The sequence below is a fragment of the Eulemur rufifrons genome, chromosome 29 (assembly GCF_041146395.1).
Source record: "Eulemur rufifrons isolate Redbay chromosome 29, OSU_ERuf_1, whole genome shotgun sequence".
In the NCBI taxonomy this organism is placed as follows: Eukaryota; Metazoa; Chordata; class Mammalia; order Primates; family Lemuridae; genus Eulemur; species Eulemur rufifrons.
The window spans coordinates 39,512,477-39,531,684 of record NC_091011.1 but is presented as its reverse complement, the minus strand read 5'-3'; the positions used below and the strand labels follow the sequence as shown (position 1 = coordinate 39,531,684).

Below are 19,208 nucleotides of genomic sequence, written 5' to 3'. Positions count from 1 at the left end.
CATAGATACGGAATGATATATGAATTTTGAGCAGAGGATTAGTATGATTTGATTTACGTTTTGAAAGGATCATTCTGACTGAGAGTAGTCTGAAGTGGATCTAAGATGCGAATCTGGGCTACTATATAGGAGACCATTGCAATGATCCAAGAGAGGAATAGGTTTTGAGGTAGATAGTAAAAATTTGGTTTTAAACTGTGTGGAGTTTTTATGTAAGATGTTAGAACTGGAAATATAAATCTGGGACTTATTAGTCTGCAGATGTTATGTAAAGCTATAAGTTATGATGTTTAGGGAGTGAGTGTATATAGTAGCAAAGTAGTCTCAGCACTTTAGAGAAGATGAGAAACACATGGCTAGTGAGATATGAGGAGAACCATGAGTGATGGCACAGAGAAAAATGTTTCAAAAGGAGAATGTGTAATTGTGTCAAATAGGGTTTTTAAGAGTCAGATGAGGACCTCTATCATGTGGGAAATGACCCTAATTCAATGGTAGACTTCAAGTACACCACCAGGCAAGCTATCCCAGAAGTTATGGAAAAAAAGGGTCACTGACAAAATGTTTACATCCTATGGGTTTATTAAATAAATATAAAATACCCAGAAGCAAGGAGAAAGATAGAGGATAACAACTCACTTAGGGTAGCGTACAGTGGGGTAGAAGCACCATACTATGTAAATACTGGGGTACATAGTATACCCCAGTATACCCCATATTTTGCCTCTCTTTGTCTTGTCAGCCTTCTTTGCTGATGGTATGATTATGAGGACCAGAGCCCACATGAAAGGTGTCCTGGCCAAAAATACACTGTCAGGAAGATGCAGCGACAAGTATGCCTGGCCATGGCTTTAGCTCTCCAGTTAATCTGATAAACAGCTATGGGTTTTATTTGTGTTTCTAAGGCAGTGGACACATGTTGCCAGAATAGGTATCACTTACTGATGGATAGCCAAATTAAGACCTCATGAATATTGAGTTCTCAATATGTCTCATGTATATTTAATATATTCTGGCTCTTTGGAGCCTTTTGTATATTTGGTAAATAGGTACCTCAAGGATGTTAGGTATCTTTTGGTCCTTTTGTCCCTTTCTGTGTTTAATGCATACATGCTTTACTTTTATCTATACGTAATACACATAAGTTTTATTTATCTCATTCCGTTCTCTGTAGCAGAATTTAATATCCTCAAGCAGAGCAAAGAAAGCACATAATAATTGAGAATTTACCATTGAACTTAGTAACATGAGCGTTATTGGCCATCTTGGTCTGAGACAGTTCAAATGAGAATAAAAGAAGGGAAATTGAAAAAAATTACTAAATACAGTTTCTCTGATGAGTTTTATATAAAGAAAAGCAGGGAGATGGGACTTTAGCTAAAGGGAATGTGAAATCTCAATTTCAAGAAGAGTTTTTTCCTTCTTATTTTAGATGCTATATTAGTTATCTACTGCTATTTAACAAATTATCTCAAAACAGCAGCTAAAAACAGCAAATGTTTATTACTTCACACAGTTTCTAAGGGTTAAGAATCTGGGAGCAATTAGTTGGGTTGTTCTGACTTAGCATCTCTCATGGAGTTGCAGGTCAAAGCTGTCAGCCTGGCTGCAGTCATTTCAAAGCTTGACTGGGGCTGGAGGATTTGCTTCCAAGCTTACTCACATAGTTGTTGGTAGGCCTCAGTTCTTTCCTGGCTGTTGGCCAGACATCTTAGTTCCTTACCATGTGGGCCTCTCCATAGGCTGCCTAAACGTCCTTATGACTTCAGAGTGAGTGACTGAGTCTTCAAAGAAAGAGATGGAAACAATTGTATGAGAGGGGTAGTATCTTTTATAATCTAATTTTGGTACTATATACGGTCACTTCTGCCATATTCTGCTGTTGCACACAAACCAGCCCAAGTCAAGTGTAGGAGGGGAACATTGTAAGAGTGTGAGTTCCAGGAGGCAGTGAACATGGAGGGGTATCTTACAGGCTGCCTACCACATGGGCGGAGATTATATAGCATGTTGTGTGCTGGTGGAAGTGACCTAGTGAAAGGGAGAGTTGAGAATTTGATGATATAAGGAAAGAAAGGGAAACAATTGCTGGAACAAAGGTTTTGAGTACAAGGTTAGAAGGGATGAGATCCACTACTAAGTGGAGAGATTGAATAGATAACAGTAGCCAAAGTGTTTGTAGTGAAAAAAAGGGTAGATTAGTCCAGATGTAGGTAGGTTGTTAGATGTGGTGTTTGGAACATGTGGAAGTTGGTTTTGGATGTGTCTTGTTTTCTCAGTGAAATAGAAGCAAGGCCATTAGCAGAGAGTGGGTATGGGGAGGAGTTAGAGATTTGGGGGGAGACTGGATGGTATAAAATTTGGGAGAGTAAATGGAATAATAAGATATGTACATAAAATATATATACACATATGTATGTATATACACATACCCACACACATATATTTAGGCAGCAATAAAGGACCACCTGATATTAGTGGTGATGAATATAAACTGAGAACAGTCAACATGGTTGTGTGTATGTGTATTTTTCTTCTCCAAGTATGTTTCAGATTCCCGACAGCAGATACTACAGTAGTAGCTGTGCTGCCAAATGTGTGTTGTGTCTGTTACCACTGATGATCATAACTATGTTACTGAGGTTTATATCCATGAATGTGTGATACAAGCCTGACCACTGCTGTTAGTGTTGGTGACTTTTCTTATTATGGTGAGGGTGCTATTTCTGTTTATTTATCTCTACATTATAATGCTGAGGATACTATCTCTACTTGGTAGGTCATTCTTAGGTTGAGGTCATTGACCACAGAAGTATTTTTTAAGGCCAGCACAGTGGTTTTAGGAAATTGAATTGGTTGCTAATGTTTAGACACTGGGAGATTTTATTGTACACATTTAAGATTTGAAACAACTTTTGAAGAATACAAAGTTCTGGCAGCTCTAGAGTTTTTTTGTTTGTTTGTTTTTGGACATAGGGTCTCCCAAACTGCCTTTGACCTCCTGGGCTCAAGCAATCCTCCTGCCTCAGCTTCTTGAGTAGTTGGGACTACAGATGCACACCACCATGCCTGGTTTAGTGCTAGGTTTTCACTCTCTTCAAGCACAATCTGCTGGAGCTGAATAGCGCCACCCCATGCTAATCAGGTCTATAATCTCCAGTTCACAGTCCTCTCGCAAACCATTTACTTATTTTTGTTAGTTCCTAGAGGTATTTGAATATATAATTCCTCATCTACTTTAAGGGTGCTGTCTCTTGATGCTGGTATTCAGGCTGCCAGTGCCTTGTGGTCTCAATTTCCTACATCTGTAATAGTAAAACAGTGCTTTTACTATAGCTTTTTCCTTTCAGACTCAGGCTTGAGGTCACTGGGGACTAGTACCATGCAAAGCTAAAAAGGAACCCTCTGCTCTGTCGTATTGTTTTTGAATTACATTTGTGCCCCTTCGACTCTTAACTTGGATGAATTCTTTCCCAGTAGATTCATTGTTCAAATGAACATAGGTTTCTGGAAGGGTACCGCATTAGTCACACTGATATGCTTAGAGCTTTAAAGGTCATAATAGAACCCTTGCTTCTATTATGCTTCTTCAGATGAATAGCCTTAGTAATGGCAGATCTACCTTCTTTCTAAGGTAGCTTTGATTTTTAGAATCACCTAAAAAGCCTTTCTGAGTCCAGGCAGACAAATACGATGATTAAACTGAGTGGTAATGCCATTTAAGTCAAAAGGAAGTTGTGTCTATAAAGTAATATAATAACTGTGCTTGGGTAATTCATTTAACTGTCTCTGATGGCAGTTCAAGTTCCAAATATTTTTGAGAATTTGCTAATGACTACTCATTTAATCCTCAAACTAATTCATAAGAATTGGGGACCTATTTTTATCATCGGAGAAGGAAGAAGTTTAGAAAAGGGAGAGGGAAATTAATGCTCCTGAGTGTAATGCTTTATAAGCTTTTTGAGACCTAACTATTAAATATAATAATATGTGACTTATAAACACATTGTTTTCCTCTTCTTTAGGTGAATCTTTATGTTGTATAATTAATTTGTTGGTAATATTTTGAATTATATAAACTTTTTATATGTCCAAAGTAAAGATATAAATTATAAATCAAAGTAAAAAATAAATTTTGAGTTTTTAAAAATTATGCTAAGACTTTCACCCTCTAGTATGGATAATTTCCTATTTCCCTTTTTAATTTTAGAGCTTTTGTTGTATGATTATGATTATCATATAATTCTCTCTGTCTTGCTTTCTTAGTAGAGTTAGAACTAAGCTTGAAAGATTCCTGGTTTTGGAGATTTTAAGTGATCTTTTATGGGTTAGGGGAGAAGTATTATTAAACATTAATGTAGTTTTCATAAACTTAATAAATTAAAGTAACCATTCTAATAAAATTATTATACAGTGTTAGTAAATGTTTCAAATATGGTATTTGGGTCCTTTTAAATGTAATTTCCTATAGATCATTTTTGTCTTGATAAGTAGTCCACAGAGTTCCTTTACCAGGTATCACTGGGTAGTATGCTTGAAAGGGTGTGCTTTGCCATGCATATACTCCTGATTTTTAGTAATGTTAGTTTTATTTGGTAATACTTGGATAGTGTCAGTAAGAAATTATGTTGACTAGTACATCTATGAAGAAATTTTTCATCTTCTACCAGCTTTACATCAGTTGAATCTACTAATAGGAATTTTTCTTTTCTTTTTTTTTTTTTTTTAAGAAAACAAACCTTGCTTAGTAATCTTTGGTTAGATGATTGAATTTCTCTTCTGATAAAGAATAATGATGATAATTCTCAATACAGTAATGTATAGCCTGATTGGTATGTGTATTTCCTGGAGCCCTTTTGGGTCATCAGGTTCTTACTGATACTGTTATGTGTTGTTGCCAGTCCATGTTATTTAATAATTAGAGGATGGGCTGAAAAAATGAAAAGTAACAACATGTGACCTGGTCCAAATAACTTGGATTTTTTTGTTTGTTTCTTTCTAAGTCTACCAGGTTCTTAATACTTTTTAACTTTAATTTTATTTTCCTTTCTATAAAATGGGGGCTAGCAGCCTCTCAAAAGTAAACTTTTTTATCCTAATAGGAGCTTTTATGGCTACTTAATTATTTTAATTTTAAATGTCCCTTTCACTATATAACTGAACTGTTGCTGCATCTAAAGTAAATAAGATTTTAAAAATGTTCCAGACCTCATTTAATAATTAAAATGTCACTCTTACAATTTTGGGAGTTTAAAAAAATTTATTTTTAATTATTATGGATACATAATAGTTGTATATATTTATGGGGTACGTGTGATGTTTTGATAAAGACATACAATGTACAACGATCAAATCAAGGTAATGAGGTATTTATCACTTTAAGCATTTATCATTTCTTTGTGTTAGGGACATTCCAATTCCACTGTTTTAGTTATTTAAAAATATATAATAAATTGTTATTAACTATAGTCACTCTATTGTGCTACTGACTGCTAGATCTCATTTATTTTATCTAATTATATTTTTGTACTGTTAACCATCTGTTCTTTATCCCCCCATCCCCACTACCCTTCCCAGCCTCTGGGAACCATCATTCTACTCTCCATCTCCATGAGTTCAGTTTTTTTTTTTTTAGCTGCCACATATGAGTGAGAACATGTGATGTTTGTCTTTCTGTGGCTGGCTTATTTCACTGAACATAATGTCCTTCAGTTCCATCTATGTGTGGAAATGACAGGATTTCATTCCTTTTTATGGCTGAATAATATTCCATTTGTATATATACTATGTTTCTCTTTATCCTTTTATCTATTGATGGACACTTAGGTTGATTCGCTATCTTGGCTATTGTGGATAGTGCTGCAGTAAACATGGGAGTGCTGATACCTCTTCGATAAACTGATTTCCTTTCTTTTGGATATATACCCAGCAGTGGGATTGGTGGGCCATATGGTAGTTCTATTTTTAATTTTTTGAATATCTCAATAATTTTTTTAAAGCTTGGTACTCAAAGTGTGGTTTATGGATCAACAACATTAAGCAGTGGCGTCTGTATCACCTGGGAACTTGTTAGAAATGCAGAATCACAGGCCAAGTCCCAGATTTTCTGAACCAGAATCTGTATTTTAACAAGATCCCCCAATCTTTCTTACGTACATTAAACCAGAGGTCCCCAATCTTTTTGGCACCAGGAACTGGTTTCATGGAAGACAGGTTTTCCTAGGTTGGGGGCTGTGGGGGGATGGAGCTCAGGTGGTGATGCCAGTGATGGGGAGCAGCTATAAATACAGATGATGAAGCTTCACTGGCTCACCTGCCACTCACCTCCTGCTGTGCAGCCCGGTTCCTAAGTTTCATGGAAGACAATTTTTCCGTGGATGGGCAGGGGAGAGCTTAGGTGGTGATTTGTGGCCGGTTCCTAACAGGCTGCGGACTAGTACCGGGCTATGGTCTGGGGGTTGGGGACCTCAGCATTAAACTGTTAGCTCCATTGACAGTATAAAGGAGTGGCTCTGCAGTGCTTTCCAGGGTGTCTAAAATTTAAGATTTTCAACAGTATGAAAGGCCATAGTTAGCATCATTTTATTCATGATAGAGGAGGAAAAAACGCAGCTCACCAGCAAGGCAGCCTCATGTATTCCTCTTGTGTGAAAGTCTTTGTAGTAGTCTTTATAGTAGCTCACATAGTCATCAGGAAGCTGTCTTCTTTGGACTCATTGCCTTCCTCTCTGTTCCTCCCTCACCCAAGAGACCGTTCAGATAAAAATGAATGATATCTCCCTAAGGTGGCTGTAAGGAGTCACCCTGCCATAGAAGCTTCATCCTGCACAGGAGTCAACATACCTTTTAACAGTGCCATAATCATGGGTACCAAGGACATGCTCCATTATTAGAGTCACAGCACTCAGAAAAGCCCAAATTAGGTGTCCCTGTCAGGTGTTTATAGTTCTTTCCAGTTGAGATACAATCTACCAATAAGGATCATATTTACTATAAGCAATATTTCCAAGTAGCATAGTTGATATTCTACCCTTTTCTGGTTTCCAGGGTAACAGAGGTGGAGAGTTATCCAAAGGTCACAATGTAATGCAGCAGAGGAAAGGGTCAGTTAAAATCACAGGTATTCCTATCAGTAATCTAGACTTCAGGATTAAGGGATATGAAGTGTTCTAATGCCTATGTCCCTTTTGGACCTGCTTCATAATGACCATAGGTATTGTTTTATTATCTACATACCCAGAAAGTACTGTTTTGTACTTTGTTTTTTCAACTGTACTGGACTTCCCTGTTATCTATCTTTGAGTCTTAGAGCCTATCAGCATTTCTGGCTCTTTAGTATTATGATTCTAAACTTATTACTACCTAGGGAGGATGAGAGATTTGGGGAACACAGCTTTCTCTATGTATTTGATATACATATATATTTAAATGCAAAATTTTGTGCTAGGGAACTGGGGGAATGCAGAGGTATAGTTTCTGCTATTTCACTGTTTATATTCTAATAGGGAAGATAAGACATGTACATAAATAAGAGCAAAGAATAAAGTTTTGTAAGTGAATAGTAGATTCTGTGCTATGGGCATATATTTCTAGTAAATGGACAGGTAGCATGAAACTGTCCACAAATTATCTATGAATGCTAATTTGGTGGTAGAAATAGAGGGTGCAATAGTGCTTATATATATTTATGTTCATAACAGGACGTAGGTAAGGGAGTGTAACATTTTTGTAAACATAGGTGACTCATGAATTAATTGCATATTCTTTTGACATGCAAACAATAAGCTGCTAATCCTTGCTGTAAAATATTTATTTATGAATGTATATAGTTTATTGCTTTTTACTTATGTGAAATTTTAGTATATTTATGGTTTTAACCATCTTTAATACTATTAAATTCATTTATAGGCTGAGTGCATTTTTTTTTTTCATTTGGGAATCACTCTTTTTCAAGGCTGGCTTTTATGTTCTTGCGTTTAGCGTATGCTACTTTTCATAAAAATAAGCTTGTCTAACTAAGCAGAGATTGTTTTGTATTTGTTGAGACAAATTATGTTTCTTGTGAAAAATCTTTTCAATACAGAATTGTTAACTTTGTTTATTTTCAGAAATGGAAGACAGTTTAGAGATTTCTTATATATGCATAAAATGATATAATCTGATTTGTTTTATAAAGATAAGGTGACTTTCACAAAGTTGTTACACCAACTAAGAAACAGTGTCTTTTAGAAGTATATTTCATTTTTCTTTGTTGCTATTTTGAAGGGTATTGAGTCTTTAATTTGGTTTTCCGATTGACAAGAAAATAAAATATCTAGGTATATATCTAACTAAAGAGGTAAAGGACCTCTATAAGGAAAACTATGAAACACTGAGAAAAGAAATAGCAGAACTTGCAAATAGATGGAAAAATATACCATGCTCGTGGATCGGAAGAATCAACATTGTTAAAATGTCTATACTACCCAAAGTGATCTACAGATTCAATGCAATCCCTATTAAATTACCAACATCATTCTTTACAGACGTAGAGAAAATAATTATACACTTTGTATGGAATCAAAGAAGACCCCGTATAGCAAAAGCAATTTTAAGCAACAAAAACAAAATGGGAGGTATTAATTTGCCAGACCTCAAACTATACTACAAGGCTGTGGTTCTTAAAACAGCCTGGTATTGGCACAAGTGCAGGGACACAGACCAGTGGAACACAACAGAAAATCCAAATATAGAACCATTCTCATATAGTCACCTAATTTTTGACAAAGCGGGAAAGAATATACTCTGGGGACAAGAATCCCTATTCAATAAATGGTGCTGGGAGAATTGGTTAGCCACTTGTAGAAAACTGAAACAGGACCCACAGCTTTCACCTCTCACAAAAATCAAATCACGGTGGATAACAGACTTAAACCTTAGGCGTGATACAATCAGAATTCTAGAAGAAAATGTAGGAAAGACTCTTACAGACATTGGCCTAGGCAAAGAATTTGTGAAGAAGACCCCCAAGGCAATCACAGCAGCAACAAAAATAAATGAATGGGACATGATTAAACTAAAAAGCTTCTGCACAGCCAAAGAAACAGTCAAGAGAATAAACAGACCACCTACAGAATGGGAAAAAATTTTTGCATACTACACATCAGATAAAGGACTGATAACAAGAATCTATTTAGAACTCAGGAAAATCAGCAAGAAAAAATCAAGCAACCCTATCAAAAAGTGGGCAAATGACATGAATAGAAACTTCTCGAAAGAAGATATAAGAATGGCTAACAAACATATGAAAAAATGCTCAACATCCCTAATCATCAGAGAAATGCAAATCAAAACCACAATGAGATATCACTTAACTCCGATGAGAATGGCCTTTATCAAAAAAACCCAAAACAACACATGTTGGCATGGGTGTGGAGAGACAGGAACACTAATACACTGCTGGTGGGACTGCAAACTAGTGCAACCCCTGTGGAAAGCATTATGGAGGTATCTTAAACAGATTCAAGTAGACCTGCCATTTGACCCAGCAATCCCATTACTGGGCATATACCCAAAGGAAAAAAGGTCATTCTTTGACAAAGACACATGTACCCGAATGTTTATAGCAGCACAATTCACAATAGCAAAGATGTGGAAACAAACCAAATGCCCATCAATACATGATTGGATTAGTAAGCTGTGGTATATGTATACCATGGAATATTACTCAGCTATAAGGAATGATGAAGATACGACATCTCTATGGTTCTCCTGGAGAGAGTTGGAACCCATTATATTAAGTGAAGTATCCCAAGAATGGAAAAACAAGCATCACATGTACTCACCAGAAAATTGGTTTCCCTGATCATCACCTAAATACAAATCTGGGAACGACACCAATCGGATATCAGACTGAGGTGAGGGGTGGGGGAGGGGATGGGGGTATGCCTACACAATGAGTGCATTGCACACCGTTTGGGGATTGATAACGATTGAAGGTGCTGACTCGGGAAGGCGGGGTGGGGAAGGGAGGGATATACACCTACATGATGGGTGCAACGCGCACGACCTGGAGAACAGACACGCCTGGATCTCTGACTTGGGGGGAAAGGCGGTACAGGAGCAACGTATGTAACCTGCAATTCTGTATCCCCCATAACAAGATGAAATAATAAAAAAAAAAGTATATTTCAAAATTTATTTAGATAATTTCCTCTAATTATATAAGCAATAGGATGGAATTGTAATATTTTAAATGGCTCCATAATGTGTCCTTTGTCGTTTATTCTGCTATCAGCCAAGAACTTATCAACTTTCTTGTTGCTCTACATCCTCACCAGCATTTGATATTGTCAGTATTCTAGATTTTGGCTATTCTAACATATATATCATAGTATCTCGTTGTTTAAATTTGCACTTCCCTAATGGCATATGACATGGAGTATCTTTTTATATGTTTATTTGCCATCTGTCTATCTTCTTTGCTGAGGTGTCTGTTCAGTTCTTTTGCCCATTTTTTAAATGGGTTATTTGTTTTCTCGTTGAGTTTTAAGAGTTCTTTATATGTTTTAGATAACAGTTCTTTATCAGATATGTTTTTTGCAAACATTTTCTCCCAGTCTGTGTTTTGTCTTTTCCGTCTCTTGACAATATCTTTCACAGAGCAACAGATATAATTTAATGAAGTCCAACTTATAAATTATTTCTTTCATTGATCATGCCTTTGGTTTTGTATCTAAAGTCATCACCATGTTGAGGATCATCTAGATTTTCTCCCTTGTTATTTTGTAGTTTATAATTTTGCATCTTATATTTGGGTCTATGATCAATTTTGAATTAATTTTTGTGAGGAGTAGAAGGTCTTTCTCTAGATTCATTTTTTTACATGTGTATGTCTAGTTGTCCCATCACCATTTGTTCAAAAAAACTGTCTTTGCTTCATTGTATTGCTCCTTTGTCAAAGAGCAGTTGACTGTATTTATGTCGGTCTATTTCTGGGTTCGGTTCTATTCCATCAACTGACCTATTTGTTCTTTAATCTATACCATACTGTCTTGATTACTGTAGCTTTAGATTTAGGTTATTAAGTATGAAATGTCCAATTTCCTTGAGTACTAAGTTTGACAGTTGATTTCTCTGACATTTCACTTTGGCACTTCTTATTTGATTTTTATTGTGAAGGTACATCCTCAGTCTTTCAAACGCACATTTTGTCTTGTGATTATCTTTTACATTTTTTTTTTAGTGTAATTTTTGTGAAACCACGGATATGTCAAAAACTTGTGTTATTTTCGACTATGTGTTCTGTCATGGAACCAGTGCAGCGCAGAGAGTTCAAAATATTAATGAAGTGTTTGGGAAGGATGTGGCTAATAAACATATAGTACATTGATGGTTTGAGAAGTTCCATTCTGGTGATTTTAATTTTGAAAGTGAGCCATGTGGGTGACCTGAGACCAAAGTGGATAATGATAAGCTGAAAGCTGTAGTGGAAGTGAATCCATCTCAGCCTATGCATGAATTAGCAGAAGGATTTGACATCACTATTCCAATAATATTGGACCATTGGGCAAGGTAAAGAAGCTGGGTAGATGGGTACTGCATGAATTAAAAGAGCGTCAGAAGAGAAACGATCTCGAAACTTGCCTTTGCTGTTACAACATAAAGGCAAACAATATCTAACTGTATTGTATTGTTACTTGTGATGAAAAATGGATTCTTTTTGATAATCACAAGTGTTTGGCACAATGGTTGGATAAAGATGAATTGCCGAAACACAGTCCAAAACCGAATATTCATCCAAAAAAGCTAATGGTGTCTATTTGGTGGTCCATTACTGGTATTATCCACTACAGCTTCATGAAACCTGGTCAATCGATTACAGCAGATGTCTACTGCAACCAATTGGATGAAATGATGAGGATGCTTGCGATTAAGAAGCAGAGATTGGTCTATAGAGACAGGCCAATCCTCTTGCAAGACAACACTCAACCACATGTTGCACAAACAACGCTGCTCAAACTCCAGAAGCTGGACTTGGAAGCTCTCTATCATCCACTGCATTCACCAAACCTTGCACCAACTGATTACCACTTCTTCCAGGCTTTGGATCACTTTTTGCAAGGAAAAATATTCAATTCTCAATAAGCTATAGAAAATGCCTCTGGCAATTTCATTGCCACTTGCTTTTCATGCTTCTTTGCTGCTGGCATAAATAAGCTACTGTTAAGATGACAAAACTGTGTCAATAGTTTAGGCATATACTTTGATTAATTGTACTGCTTCTTGTTTGAGATATAATAAACTAAACTTTTGATTAGAAATCAGACATTTCGTATTTAATGACCTAATAGTAAGTTGGAAGTTGGAAGTGTCACTCTGTTGACTTTGTTCTTGCCCTTTTATGTTGTGTTGGCTCTTCTGGGTCTTTTGCCTCTCCATGTAAACTTTAGAATCAGTTTGTCAATATTTACAAAATATCTTTCTGGGATTTTGATTGTGATTGCATTCAATCTATAGATCAATTTGGGAAGAACTGACATCTTGGCAATATTGAGTTTTCCTATCCGTGAACATACATCTTTCTATTTATTTAGTTCTTCTTTGATTTCTTTCATCAGTTTTGTAGTTTTCTTCATAAAGATCTTGCCAATATTTTGTTGGATTTATACCTAAGGTTTTTTGGGGGGGTGCTAATGTAGATGGTATTATGTTTTTAATTTTAAATTCCACTTGTTCATTGCTGGTATGCAAAAAATTGATTGGTTTTTGTATGTTAACCTGGATCCTGCAGTCTTGCTATAATCACTTATTAGTTCCAGGATTTTTTTGCCAGTTCTTTCAGATTTTCTGCATAGACAATCATGTCATCTGAAAACAAAGATCTTCCATCCTAATCTGTCTACCTTTTATTTCCCTTTCTTGTCTTACTGCATTACCAATGTTGAAAAGCAGTAGTGAGAGAGGACATCCTGCCTTGTACCTGATCTTAGCAGGGAAGCTTCTACTTTTCTTTTTGAAATCTGGGGTCTGCAGTCTGTCACTTAGTATAAACACCTTTGTGGCAAGATCTTGTAACTGACTTGTAATAGTAGGGTACTCCTGACTGTGATGTCACTTATCCTGATATACTGATAGCAGCGTGTCTGAAGAAAAACATCAGGTATATGTCACAGTACATGAGGGAATATTAGGCAGTGCACTTACTAGCACTTGCCCTCAGGTTTAGTTACTATGCATTAAACAAGATAATGCCTACTAAGAGATGTTTTCCCCCATTATTTGTTTATTTTTAGTCTGCTGTTAGCCTAGCCCTAGACCTTTTTATTTTTTAGTGTATGCAAAAAGATATCCTCATCAGTGTTTACTAGGTAGTAGAGTATGTTCAAGTTGTAACATTTAGACTTCATAAGTACTTTGATTCTTTTATACTTTAGGACATATTTGTGACAAGTATTATGCATGTTATAGGTACTTCTTTTTTCATAAATGGTATTACTCATTTTAAAATCTTTTTTAGGCTATGTGTGGTGGCTCACACCTGTAATCTTAGCAATCTGGAAAGCCGAGGTGGGAGAATTGCATGAGGCCATGAGTTGGAGATCAGCCTGGGCAATATAGCAAGACACTGTCTGTATGAAAAATAAATAAAAACATTAGCCAAGCATGGTGGTGCATGCCTGTAGTCCTAGGTGCTTGGGAAGCTGAGGCAGGAGAATCGCTTGAGTCCAGAAATTTGCGGCTACAGTGAGCTATGATCACACCATTGCACTCTAGCCCGGGTGACAGAGCAAGACCCTGTCTCAAAAACAACGAAAAAACCCAACTTTTTTCTTGTTGAGTTTTGTAATCGAAAGCCTAATGATAGGATGTTAAATACAGAACAAGTATTTTATGTTTTTAAGTGGCAACTTTTGTGTTTCTGTTTTTCTCCTTTATATAGGGAGAGATAATTAGGATAGATACTATTAAACACGTATTGCAGATAAAGTAACTAAGCCTTAGAGATTTGGTTTGTCCAAAGTTACATAGCCAGAAGCTAGAAGACTGAAAAGCTGAATGGGGAAAATGTTCACTCATTTGGATTACCCATATCTTTGCACAATTCAAAACAATTGTAAACGCATTTTGTATTATTTTTTCCTTAAATATGATTTGTGTAGATTGTATATGTTAGTCAGAGGTTGATCCTTATTTTTTTTTTGGTGTTTTTTTTTTTTTTTTTTATTTCATCTTATTGTTATGGGGGATACAGAATTGCAGGTTACATACGTTGCCCATGTACCGCCTTTCCCCCCAAGTCAGAGCTCCAGGCGTGTCTGTTCCCCAGATAGTGCGTGTTGCACCCATCATGTAGGTGTATATCCCTCCCTTCCCCACCCCCCCCTTCCCGAGTCAGCACCTTCAAGCGTTATCAATCCCCAAACGGTGTGCAATGCACTCATTGTGTAGGCATACCCCCATCCCCTTCCCCACCCCCCACCTCAGTCTGATATCCAATTGGTGTCGTTCCCAGATTTGTATTTAGGTGATGATCAGGGAAACCAATTTTCTGGTGAGTACATGTGATGCTTGTTTTTCCATTCTTGGGATACTTCACTTAATATAATGGGTTCCAACTCTCTCCAGGAGAACCATAGAGATGTCGTATCTTCATTATTCCTTATAGCTGAGTAATATTCCATGGTATACATATACCACAGCTTACTAATCCAATCATGTATTGATGGGCATTTGGGTTATTTCCACTGATCCTTATTAAATAGCTATAGAAACATGTTTTCTATGTTGCACATTTGAAAACATAACACATGAAATGAGTTTTACATGTTTCTAAATTTTTTATTTTACATGTTTACTCATATAAAATTTTTTTTTCCATACTCATGTTTTGTATAGAAGAAAGAGAGATTTCAAAATGTATTTATTTAGTCATTAGTTAAAGTGGATTAAAGTTGTAGAACTTTGATTTTTAGAACTCAGTAAACCCAACAGTTATGGCAAAGAAATAGAGAAAAAGTGGGAGGTGAAAGTACCAAGTAAAGAACTCTGTAAAGGTAATGACACAGTGTGGATCATTTTTCAGGGTCAGTGAAGCTGAAGAAGAAATATTTATCCCCTTGCTCGTGATTCTCTGAGCTTGCTCAATACCTATCTTCTACATTACAAAGGAGGAATTTCCTAGGAGTTGAGCTCAGAAATCACTCCTAAGGTGGTGTGAAGGAGGTTTAAAACTCTACAGATGTGCACAAGTTTGCCGTGTCTTTAAAAATAGAATTGAAATTTTACTTTATTCTAAAAAGTAAACTTCTGTGATTTACCTTGATTTTACTGAGTGAAGTTAACAAGTTGGATAGCCCCTAAGGGTTTTATTATCTTGTTAATTGCTTACTTTGTGTGAATACAGATTTTATCTAGTTTGAAAGAATTTTTTCAAAGCTGCATGATTTTGTAAAGAAAATAGATATTCACTCCCTCCCATGGTATTGCATAGCCCACTGAGAAAATAGATTGACTTATTGTTTTATGATTTTTCTTTGATTATAACATTTTACTTACTCTTGCTGTTATAGAAAAATTTTATTGGAAGCAATAATAGCTGATCCCAAGAAGAAAATTTTATTTCCTTTTAATTTTATGATTTTGCATTTAAAATGTATATCTAAACAAACGTGGTAAAGATGATGATTGCTAACCGCAACTTAATGACATTAAAGAAATTAATGAGTTTTGATTCCTTGTGTGCTGTAGTCTAGTTTCTTTAAAATCTTTTTTTTTTTTGGCATTGTTTTATATGACTTTCAGATTGTATTAAAGTTCACTATTATAAAACCTTTGCATAGCATAAGGATTTGGGCTGGTCAGCGTGGCTTGTGCCTGCAATCTTAGCACTTTGGAAGGCCAAGGTGGGAGGATCGCTTGAGGCCAGGAGTTGGAGACCAACTTGAGCCACATAGGGCATAGTGAGACTTTGTCTCTAAAAAACAAACAAAAAAACAAAACATAATAGCCAGAAGTCTGGCACCTGTAGTCCCAGCTAATTGGGAGGCTGAGGCAGGATTGCTTGAGCCCAGGAGTTCAAGGTTGCAAGGAGCTATGATAATAGCACTACACTTTAGCTTGCGCAACAGAGCAAGACCCTGTCTCACCAAAAAAAAAATTAAGGATTTGCTTGAGGCAGCTTATGTTAGTCATAGTTGCAAACCAAGTGTTTAGGTTTCTGCCCATTATTAGACTATTTTAATTATGAATGAGATAATTACATGTAACTATTGACCTATAATGACATCAAGTGAATTAATGTTGGTGATTTAAAACTATTTACTAGTTTTATATGGTTCTTTTCTTTCTTGTGGGTGATTTGGTTGACTCAGTATTTATTTATTCATCCATTCGTTCATTCATTTATTTATGTATATACTTGGTTATTTATTTTAATTTGGGTGTCTTTGGTGGTTGTGAGAGGTCATTCTCCAACTTAGACTTCTATTGTCTGTTTAGTGTAGAACCAGTTCACATAATCACATGATCTTACATTGGATGCATATCAACTTTACCTGTGTGGTGAAGACTTTTGAGAGATGATTATCACTGACACATGTTTCTCATAGTGGCTTTTTTTGGTGTCATTGTTTATTAGGGGTTACTTTGAGTGCCTCTTAGAATTTGCCACAAGGACTATCCTTTTAGAATAAACTTGGTCAAAAGTATCCTGGGATGGTTGTTATTTGGTTATCTTTAAAAGTGACCTATCTTGAGATGTAATAAATGTGTCTTAGGAGATTGGAGAAATGCCCAAACCTAAAGATGTATATATCAGGACTAGAATTAAATTACAGTCTATTTCATTACTATATAGGCATTAAATTGTTTCTCTGAAGAATATGTTAACATAAGGGCAGTGTTTTCCTTTTTAGAAGAATGGAAATTGGATAATATGAAATCAGTATGTGGGAAACCATTTGGGAAAAAGAAAGCTGTTTAGGAGTCATGACTATTGTCCCTAGAGAAGGGACGGCTCTTTATTGTAAGCCGTCAGTTATTCAGCATGGTTTTTTATACTGCAGATGAAATGACCTCTCAGAATGTTTCAATTATCCTTTATCAGATTCTCTGTTTATCAGTACTTTGTTGGTACTAATACAGTCTTCTAGGTGTGTTGATGCTGAGAAAGAATTATTCATGGTAATGAGTGTGGCATTACTTACTAGTGAGTTTGGTTGGTTTGTCAGGCACCGAGAGCTTCATCAATGCTGAGTTCGTAGACAAAATTGAGTTTTAGGATTTTTAATTATGAGAACCTGATCTTACCAAAATGTCAGTGAAGTCCTATCTGAATTTCTGGTTGGCTTACATCTTTGACGTCTGATCTACACTTTATAATCTCAAAATCAAGAAAATATTTTGACTTGATCTGGAAGCACTAATAAATTTAAATGTATAGTTGTCCCTTAGTATATGCTAGGGATTGGTTCCAGGACCCCTATGTGTACCAAAATCGTCCATGCTCAAGTCCCAGAGTTCACTCTGTGGAAACCAAGTATATGAAAAGTTGGCCCTTCACATATGTGAGTTTTCCTTCTGTGAATACTGTATTTTCTATTCGTGTTTAGTTGGAAAAAATCTGCATATAAGTGGACGCACACAGTTCAAACACATGTTGTTCAAGGGTTAACTGTAATTTGTAACTCCAGACGTATATATTTGAGTTAATAAGGAAACTTTTTGCTTTTCATAATTGGAAGATAGTTGAAATATATCATGTCCTACTCTAAAATGTAAAGAACTATGCTGAATTATCTTGTTAGGTGTGATCATAAGGATGTTTAAAGATTTTTATCACATTATCTGCCTAAATAATTCATCTAAATCCTCTCAGAATATCGAGTTTAGTGAATGAGAAGAGGACAAAAGAGAATGATCTGTTGTTATCATTCATTTCAGTTATGGATCAATTTTTACAGAAGACAGAAGAATTTTAAATTTTTAAAGAGATTAAATATTTCATGTAGTTAGAGATTGGCTCAGTTGTGACTGGAACTTAGCTTGTCTAACTCTAGCTTGAACTTTTCAAATTGTTTTATAGCTTTAATTTATGTGTGTGTGTATGTTTCTGTATTACTTTCCTTTTAATAATATTTACTTTGCATTTATGGGTATATGAGTTTTTGTTACAATCTGCCACCTCCAAAAGATCAAAATCTTTTTTGTTTGTTTGTTTTTCATGAGCTTGGTCTTTTATATGTATATTCTAGTACTTGGTACAAAGGGAGCTAAAGAAATATTGACTATCTAATATTTCATTAATCTGATGTCTTCTTAGTGACAGTTCGTATTTTTATATTTTTAAAAAATTAAAAAATTATTAACTGTTTTCCCACTTTTAATGCTTTTCCAGTACAACTAAACTACTTTAAAATGTCATTTATTTCATTATATATATTATATTAGGTGACAAACTATTTTTATAAAATGATTTTACTTTTGTGCTTTAATATTGGTATAAACAATTGGATTTTCAGATTTTTTTCTCTCCTTGTTTCCCTTTTTCCTTTTTTTCTTGTGAAATTATAAATGTGAGTTTAGAAAAAAAAACCCTATTTAATTATACTGTTTCTTTTTTTTTTTTTTTAGGTTGTTATGGAGTTGATGGAGAGAGTGATTCTATTATGAGTTCAGCTTCTGAAAACTCCACTGAACCTTGGTTTTGTGATGCCTGTAAATGTGGTGTTTCTCCTAGTTGTGAACTATGTCCTAATCAGGATGGAATTTTCAAGGAGACAGATGCTGGAAGGTTGATGTCTTAATTATGTTGGGTTCATATGCCTACCTTATAATGTGTCTGCTTTTGACTATCTTATTCTTCTGTTTATGATTTTCTGAGTTACACACTTTCATTTGATTGTTTTTTATCATCTTGGCATAGAATAAATGGCCAGTAGGCTAGAGATGGGGAAAGGAGGGAGGAAAAACCATTTATTGAGTACCTGCATTTGCCTTTATATCCATGATCTCATTTAATCTTAATAATGACCCTATGATGAGGCAGGTGGTAACATTTTTTATAGGTGTAGTAGCCAGGGCACAGATCATTTAAATAATTTATTAGTTCAAGGCCACAAACTGGTGAATAGTTAAATTTGAACCCAGATCTGTCTTGTCAGACTTTAAAAGTATATTAGGAGATAGAACCTATACGGTGATTTAAAAAGGGGAAGTGTAGTATACAG

General features: G+C 35.6%; 1 protein-coding gene across 1 annotated transcript in view; it reads left to right on the top strand.

Moving 5' to 3' along the window:
* PHF14 (PHD finger protein 14) overlaps positions 1-19,208 on the top strand; it is a 162,621-nt gene that overhangs the window by 18,532 nt on the left and 124,881 nt on the right. The window contains exon 5 of the mRNA XM_069461412.1: positions 18,613-18,772. Coding sequence (XP_069317513.1) covers positions 18,613-18,772 — 160 coding nt within the window. The remainder of the gene's footprint in view (positions 1-18,612; positions 18,773-19,208) is intronic.